We start from the raw sequence: 9018 nt of genomic DNA, 5'->3' as shown, positions 1-9018 counted from the left end.
GGTGTGCGCTGATGCCCGCCGAGCCGCTCTCCCCGCCCGCCCTTGGGGCGCTTATCGCGGCCCCCGGGGACACACGCGGCTTTATCGGCGGGCCAGGCTCGGAGCAGCCGAGTGGCATTTTCCTTTCATGCCATCCCCGACACCCGGAGCGGGGCAGAGCCTCCGCAGCGCCCGGCGCGGCCCCGGCCGATAAGGGGGATGCGGGAGCCGGCTCTGATGTGGCAGCCGGGGACAAAGGTCGGCAGAGATAGCATCGGATCAGCCTCGCGCTGCAGGGTAAAAATAAAAGGAAGCAAAAGTGGAAGCGGTCTGAGGCTCGGCAAGGTGTCACAGCACTCACGGGGCAGGGGTCACTGTCCCCCAGCTCCAGGGTCACTGCCAGCCCCGTGGCACCGCAGCAGGAGCAGCCAGGGCTGGGGCAGTGTCTGCTGACCTTCACCAGATTTGCTTCTCAACTCGGAGTCACAGAATATTGAGGGTTGGAAGGGATCCACACAGATCACCGAGTCCAATTCTTGAGTAAAAGGCAGCATCAGCTGAGCCCACCAACCCTCCTCTGGCCAGCTGAGCCCACCAGCCCCTCAACCAGCTGAGCCCACCAACCCTGACCAGCTGAGCCCACCAACCCTTCAACCAGCTGAGCCCACCCTCCTCTGACCAGCTGAGCCCACCAACCCTCCTCTGGCCAGCTGAGCCCACCAACTCCAGCCCAATAATTTTTAGTGGCTCTGCAAAGCTGCAGGAGCCTCATGATTCACTCAGCATTTCAGTGCCCAAGGCAACACCTGGAGGTATTAAACTGAGTGGAGATCTCTGTGAGCACAAGAAGGGCCTGGGTCTAAACCAAATTAAGTCAATAAAGATCCCAGTCCCTTCCTCAGAGTGCAGCTCTTTATGTGGGAGAGGATCAAAGCTTCAAGACACAGGTACAGTGAACCACCACCAAAAAACTGGCACAGGGTGTTCATCACAGGTTCCTGTGAGAAAACCAAACCTCAGCTCAGTGGAACTGTCATCCCCTTTGTGGCACAGTTTGTACCATTTTATATAAGCTAGCAGATAATAATAAATTGTGTTTATTCAACAGCCTCAGCCTGACCAAGTCCACAATCAGCTTTTGATAGCAGCAGGATGATTTGAGAGCCTGGTTGTGGTACAAAGCACCTGCAGCCTGTTTGGAGAACAATTCTCACCTCTGTGGAAGAGAAACTCAGCAAGCATTCACTGAGGGACAGAAAGGGCTCTGCAGCAATGAACAATCACCAAGACACCACATCTGGGGAAAACATTTGCTTCAGGTTCTCTTCTGTGAGAATCACACCATTACAAACGGCGTGGCAGAGCAATATTAAAGATGATTACAAACCATTACAAACAAGGTGGCTGAGCAATATTAAAGCTGATTTCCAACCTCCCCTTTTTCCAAGGGAGAGCCCCACATATTTGCAGACAAGCATGCACATGTCCCCTGGATATTCTCAGCCCCCAAAGATTCCAGCCTGGCTTGCTCTGGGCCACTTGGCATGTGATAGCAGCCACGCACATTTGGCAGAGACATTTTTAGAAACCTCCAAGCTATGAATTCACCTTTCCATTTTGGTAAAGTCAGTTATGTGGAAAGCATTTCAAAAGCACGACTTCAAATACAAACTCCATTTCCCCTTGATTCTTGGAGGGGAGGAGGGAATAAATAGTGTTACCCTCTTCATGTGTTTTCCTAGAGTTATCCTGCAATATTTCTGTATTTGATAACACCACAATCAATAATAAAATAATTATGAGTCAAATCAAGTCAGTCTCTCTCAGCACATTTACAGTGTATGTTAAATTTCCAGTGCTCCTCAGGCCCACGTTTATTGCAACCATTAAAAGGCGACTTTCCAAGGAAATACAAACATAACTGAATGCTCTGGACATGACCCTCGTGCTGCAGATTTCAGGGATGTAAGGGCACCTGCTCCTGCCCACAGCCTTCCCACCATGGCCACGTGGGAATGGAGAGCAGCCAAATATCCAACAGCACTGCCTGGCTCCTGACACTCCAAGGCTTTTCCCCCTTTTTCCACAGGTGCTCAGACAAAGCAAATTTCTCTCAGTGGGCTGAACTCCACAGCAGGACCTTAAATTCACCACAAACCTCCAAGTTCCAAACCTCTGAACGCGCTGAGACATCAGAGCTGCCTCATCCTCCTCATCCCTAAGTGGCTCCAGCTGCTCAGCCAACACCCCCAGTCCCTTCAGAGGCTGCAGGACAGTTAATGAAGCAGCCCCGGCTAACGAGCAGGAGTTCGTTAACCCACTTGATTGCTGCCAGCTGTGTGCCTCAGCCCCACAACTCCACAGCAAGATTTCAGCCCTTTTTAAGCCCCTAGTGGGTCCTTGGTCCTTGTTTTAAGGAAATGTTGTTCTTCAAAGGAAAAATACTTTTGCTGTAATTGTTTTGTGACAGTAAATCCCACCCTCCACTTGTAGGGAAGGCACCTAGTACTTTTTTGGGGGGGAATGGCCCAGGAGTGACAGGAGCACTCCTGTTTGCTTTCACCTGGGTATGAGCCCTTCAGCACAGCCCTGAACACTGCTCCAGAGGCCTGTTTCTGCCTTCCTCCTAAACACTTTCTACTCCTGCAGTCCTGGAGTCCCTGGTCTCAGAAGGGCTCCAGCCCTTGGCCTCCAAGCCATGCCCAAGACCAAAAATGCAGAGGCCATTCCCTTCTCACCATCCCTGATGGTTCTGCTGCACTTGGTAATGCAGAAAACGCTACTCCCTTTCAGAAAACCAACACAATGCCATTTTTTACCCTTCACAACACAACCTCGGGCACGCAGCAGCAAGACCCCAAGGCACAACATCCTGAGTGCAAATACAAAACCCTCTGCAGACGCAGAAAAACTGCCCAGGCACAACTTTCCACATTCCCTGGATCGCACAACCACTTCCTCTTCCCAAAAACGCTGCTCCTGCTCACTTTGCCAAAAAAAAAAGAAGAGAAATCAAGTCCTACCTTCACTGCAGGAGCTGAGTCTGTGACCAGGAGCAAGGCAGAGAGCAGAGTGAGTGTGCAGGGAGGCACCTGAGCAGCAGCCAGCCCAGCTGGGCGCTGTTAGGGCTGACTGGGGCACCCCACCGTGCCAGGAGGGACCAGGCAACCACCAGCAGCTGTGCTCTGCTCTGGGTGCTGCTGAGGCACTGCTGGGCAGCTGCACCAAATCACCCTCCCCACCCAAAGACAAATAACATTTATCTTGCTGTCTCCACTGATTATTCCCTGCCAGGTCTGTGGCCCATCAGGAGCCTGGGGGATTCCTGGCTGCCTGGGGAAGGAAATGATTCAAGAACCAAGTGCTGCAGAACAACCTGTTGCATCCTGGAATTTCCCCCCTTCCCCTCTCTCAAATAATCCAGTAGTCCTTGCTATTTTTTCCCTAATTTCTTTGCCTCTCATTGTCTCTCTGTAAATGCAGGTAGGCTTATTTACAAAGATTGGATTTTTGAAGCTGAGTAATTTCTCTTATTCAAACCCCCAATGTGCACATCAGCAATTTATTTTGTTCTTGGTGCAATTCTGTATCTCAGGAAAAGCTGGGAGGAAGAACTGCCCTGAAATACCAGGAATAAATATGGAAACCACATCCACCCTGTCCAGTCTGCCTGTTCCAGGGCCACAGAACAGGAGTACAACCCTCCACGTGCCAAATGCACACCTTGGCAGAAATTTTGTAAAGATAAAGCATGAACTGAAATTATATAAAGAAAAGGAGAAAAAGGGTTTTTGATTTTAGTAGATTGCCAATCTAATTCTCTTAACTATTGTGTGAATTCATAATAAAAAATGGGGCTCCCATTTTTGCTTTGCTCAGAGCCCTCCCAAAGCCAGAGGGAGAGCCAGGCTGTGTTATGCTCCCAGAAAAACCATCCATAAGTAACCACTGCTGCTAAAAAAAAGCAGAATTTTTATACTGAGAGGCTCTTTCAAGCCATTAGACTTTGTTTTTAAACAAAACTCTGTTGACATGAATACAATAAATATTTTATTAATGGAATGTGTGAGTTTCTCTCTTCCATCCTTCCTCTCACTCTCAGCACCTTACACACAGATGTCAGAGCAGCTTCCAGTCCAAGCCAAGGACAAAACTTCATTTCAAGGCAGAAATCAGTGAGAGGCTGGAAGTTCAGACTGGCACCTTTGAGTGCCCAGTCCCTCAAGTGTTTGATTCCCCAAACCTGCAGGCAAACTGGCATTTCTTCTTTCCAAGTATGATCTATCAATCTCTCCTGAGGCAGCTCCCAAGCTCTGTGGGGACAGCACAAATTCCTGCCTGCTCTAACGCTCCTCCAGCTATTGCAACATCCCTTGATTATTCCATTTAAAAGCCCCACCGTTATCAACCATCTCTTTCTGATGATTTTTTTTAATAGTTCAGGGATTGTTGGGATTTTACAAGAACGGGAAGAGTCTCTTTTTGAGGATGTAGAGCACTGTGGCCAGGAAGAGGGCGAGGGCCAGGAAGATGAGCAGCTTGTCCGTCAGCTCCCGGCGGTTGTACTTGGTGATCAGCTTCCTCCCCAGCTGGATGGTGCCAGACATGGACTTGAATTCCTCATTTGCTTCCAGGATGGTTCGGGAAGAATTGGCTGAAATGAAAGAGGAGCAGAAAAAAAAAATTAAATCAGCAGGTTGTGCTTTAAAAATACCCAGGAAAATGTGTAAGGATGAGATATTTGGTGACACAGACAGTGCCTGAGGGATCCTCCTGGGTCAGGCTGACTCGTGGGTGAGACAGACACAGAGTTCTCACAGCTCAGGGTGCAAAGTGAAATAAGAGCACTGAAAAGCTTCAAGATCCTACTGAAGTCCCTGAATTTTGAATTTTTGGGTTAGCAGGTCACATCTAGCTCAGGTTTTTCAGTCAGCACTGCTGGAAGCAGAGTGAAATAGGAATGGTGCTAGAGAGAGAAACCACCAGCAGCAGCAGGACAGGGTAACAACTGAATATATTAACTGCACCACTGGAAGTGTTCCCCCAGCAGTAAATCAGTATGGACTTGCAGAATTATTCAGCTCAAACAGTTTTTAATAGTCATTTTTGACACGCAGAGCAATTTTTTGCCTAATAAAAATGAGAAGGGTCAGCTAGAAGTGTGTGAGAAAACAAACACATGCCCCAAACTTCTCAGCCTTGCTCCTTTCAAACTGCTAAACAAAAGCAAAAGCCCTGGAATGCCCTTTTTTCTGCTTCACAGAAAGCACAGCCTGCAGGACAGTGCATTACCCTACACTGCTCACAGAAAGGTCAAATCCAGCATTGTCTGGGTCACAAAAACAGAGCAGAAATAGGTCTGCAATATTTTGCAGAACTCTTTGTCCCATCCCATCCCATTTCAAGAGGCATTTTGATCCAAGTGAAACAGAATACTTGTTTCCCAGACAAAGCAGAGCTTCCCTGTTCCACAGCCTCAAACACTGCATCCTAGGGAATGCTCAGGAAGCAGGAATCCCCACTACTAACTCAGAACTTGCAGCTGGGTTTTGTAAATGACCTTTGGTAGTTTTTCCCTTGATGAATTCCAAGTGCTGTTCATTCAGAAACAGGGTGAAAAAGTTCCTGCTAAACTGTCCTTTTAATGGGAGAAGGAACATGCTGCTCCTGCAGCAACAAACTGTGCCCAGCTGCCACCCTCAGATGGGGCAGAAAGCAAGGAGGGCAGACTTGTGTTATTTATCCTTGTCTTTAAAGTTCCCTCCTGCCCAAAAGCACAGCTAGGAAGAGGCCCAGGCAGCAGCTTGTGAATGCTCCATGAATCACCAGTTCTGACAGGTCACTTGATTTATGGTTTTGGGAGCTGAAGCCAAGGAACTGGGTGAAATCTTGGTTTCACAGTGCCTGATGCACTGCTGACAGAGCAAGTGACCTCGGGTTCAAGGCACTTGATCTCAGTGTCTCAGCCATCCCAGCTGGAGCCTGGCTGGCAGCAGCCTCCAGACACTCCTTGCTCTCTGCAGGGACTGGTATCCAAGCTTTTGTTTCCTCTGCTATCCCCAAATCCCTGCCAGGGCAGTGGCACAGAGTAACACCAAACACACTCTGGGCACTGCGTGAGCTCAGCTTGCTTTTACAAGAAACTCAACCTCACCCTGACTCCTTTTCCTTCTCAGGATCATGGAACAGAAACTCCTCACAAAGCACACTGATATTTCCTGTTTATGTCCAGCTGGTAGAGTTGCTCTGCTGGCCAGTCCTTTAATCACCATTGTAGCACATTCTCCTCCTCTGCTCCTCTCCCCAGCTGCCAGAGCTGACCAAAGTTGCTGCCATCCCCCCTCCAGGCCCAAATTCCAGCTGTACCTAAGGTCTGCACAGTCTCCTCGCTCTGCTGCACCTGCTGGGACATCATCCTGCTGATGCTCATCAGACTCTCTGTGATGTTGCTTGCACTCTCTGCCAGACTTTCCTTTGTGGTCTTCCTGAAAAGAGAAAAAAGCAAAGCAGGGAGAGGTAAATTTTTTTTTTTTTTGGATGCTCTGGGAAGACGCTGCTGATAGGGAGATGAGAACAACACTTGGCACTGAACATCTCTGCAGTGTACAAAAGACACAATTGGTTTTTACTGCATAAGAAATTCAGATTATTTTCACTAAACAATAAAAATAATCACAAAATATGAAAGTCCTGAGCCCAAACAGCCCAGAATCTCACAGCCCTGTACTTCACCACTTGCTCACCCAGGACTGTGTAACTCCACGAGCTGCTATGGGAGCACCAACACAAACCCATTGTATCATCCTGAGTATCCCAGCTGCTGCTTTCAATACACATCCTGCACTCACATCCAGTTCTGAATGTGAAAACAGCTTAGATAATGACCCAGGTCTTGTCTAGAACCTATCTGGAATTAATGTAAAAGACAATATGTAAAGCTATGAAGGTTAATTTATCCCCTTTTCTGCTTAGACATGCCAAGAAAACCTCAATTCATCACAATCCTTAACAGCCCAAATCTCCACAAAAGGGAAATGCATTTATAAAAGAAAAGCTACACTATATAATTAAATAAATCACAAATATGACGTCACTTCCATTTAAAATGAGTGAGTATAGGAGTCACTGATTAAATCCCACAGTACAGTGGGACAGCCCAATACCTTTGTCTCAAGATGTCTCTTCCCTGCAGCAGCTGATCTTTCTCAGAGTTGTCAATAGCAATTTTGCAGGCCAGATTTGCCTTTCTCCAGGCTGCCTGGTTGCTGAAATCACAAGAGCAGAGTGTTGTAACGTGATGGGAACACCTTGCAAGTACAGGCAATTTTCACAAAGCAACCACCACAGTAACTGGGCACTCCTGATACATGCAAGGACCCTCCGAATCCAAGAAATACTTGGGCTGGAAAATATTTCCAAGATCATCAAGTCCAAGTTGTGCCCAATCCCCACCTTGTCACGAGCCCAGAGCACTGAGTGCCACCAGGGATGGGCTTTCCAAATCTCCCTGGGCAGTTCCAGTGCCTGAGCACCCTTTCCATGGGGAAATTCCTGCTGTGCCCACCCTGAGCCTGCCCTGGAACAACTTGAGGCAGTTTCCCGTCATCCTGGATGCCCCCCTGGCTGTCCCCTCCTGTCAGGAGTTGTGCAGAGCCACAAGATCCCCCCTGAGCCTCCTTTTCTCCAGGCTGAGCCCCTTTCCAGCTCCCTCAGCCCCCCACTTTCTCTGCATTCCTACACACAACAACAACATTCTATCCTGACATTCCCACTCATCAGTGTAGCATTTAAGAACCACGGGAAGAAAACTGAGCCAGCTGTCAAACAACCCACTCCTAAGCCACCTTCTTTGAGCTCAAAAGGACAGACCAGAGTCAGGAAGTCAGGACAGGAGAAGGGAGTTGAACCCTTCCTGTTCCTGATCTCTTCATCTGGGACACAACACGTGTCAGGGTCTGTGCTGCCAAAGCAGCCTCCGAGAGACGCTGCATTAGAGTCAGCCAATCTCTGTTCCAGCGGGCTTGGGAACAGCCCCAGACCCACCTGAGCATCTGCTTCTTGTGGTTCTCCACCTCCCGCAGCAAGGCTTGTTTCTCCGACTCCTTGTCCTGCTCCTTCGCCATCTGCTCCAGCTCCTTTGGCGGAGAGCACAAACACCAGAGCCTCACCAACCACCCGCAGCTCGCACGGCCCAGCCCAGGCCGGGGAGAGGATTCGGAGCAGATTTATCCGATAAACCCCCGGCCCAGGGCTGCGACTCCCCAAATCCCAGGCGGAAATCCCAAACCCAAGGCCGGAATCCCCCAAACCCCGGCCGGAACCCACAGCCGGGATCCTCCAGCCCTAAACCGGAGCCCGGAGCACAGCTCGGTGCCGGCCGGGCCCCTCACCTGGATGCGGCCGCGGAGGTGCCGGAACTTCTCCTTCACGGCGGCATTGAGCTCCGTGAGGGCGCTGAGCGGCCCGGGGCAGTCCCGGATGTCCTGGAACACAACGGCGCGGTCAGCGCGGGCCCGGCTCTCCCCGAGGCCGTGCCGGGGTGTCCCGGGGCTGGCGGCGGTACCTGCACGGCCGCCTTGATCTCCAGGTCGAACTTGACGATCTCCTGGTGGCAGACCCGCAGCGGCACCGCCGCGGCCGCCGCCGCCGCCATCTTGGCCGGGCCGGGCCGGGCCGGGCGCGCGCCCCCTGCGGGCGGCGGGCGGGGACGCGCGGGGCTGAGGGGACGTGGCGGGGCCGGCGGCGGGGAAATTGCTGCTCCCACAGGAGGAACAGCGGGATTCCAGGATCACTGCGGTGATAAAACACCTCCGAAACCCATCGAGCCCAAGCTGTGCCCCATCCCCACCTTGTCGCCAGCCCAGAGCACCCAGTGCCACCTCCAGCCCTTCCTGGGGCACTCCAGGGATGGGCTCTCCCAACCACCTCAGTACTCCAGGCAGTGAGGATAAAACTGGCACACTCCACAGCCTCTTTCAGCTGGCTGCTTAGAGGATTTCATGGACTCACTGAGGTGGGAAAAGCCCTCCCAGAGCACTG

General features: G+C 50.7%; 1 protein-coding gene across 1 annotated transcript; it reads right to left on the bottom strand.

Moving 5' to 3' along the window:
- Window positions 1-4016: 4016 nt before the first annotated feature.
- BNIP1 (BCL2 interacting protein 1) lies at window positions 4017-8674 on the bottom strand. The gene is made up of 6 exons (XM_064387826.1): window positions 8543-8674; window positions 8370-8462; window positions 8023-8114; window positions 7143-7244; window positions 6346-6464; window positions 4017-4633 (listed from the first exon to the last, which is right to left on the bottom strand). The coding sequence occupies exons 1-6, from the start codon at window positions 8630-8632 to the stop codon at window positions 4437-4439; spliced, it is 693 nt and encodes a 230-aa protein (XP_064243896.1). The 5' UTR covers window positions 8633-8674; the 3' UTR covers window positions 4017-4436.
- Window positions 8675-9018: the final 344 nt, after the last annotated feature.

Source organism: Passer domesticus, chromosome 13 (assembly GCF_036417665.1).
Source record: "Passer domesticus isolate bPasDom1 chromosome 13, bPasDom1.hap1, whole genome shotgun sequence".
Classification (NCBI taxonomy): Eukaryota; Metazoa; Chordata; class Aves; order Passeriformes; family Passeridae; genus Passer; species Passer domesticus.
Note: the sequence above shows the minus strand (reverse complement) of the source record. Positions and strands in the feature narration are given on the sequence as shown.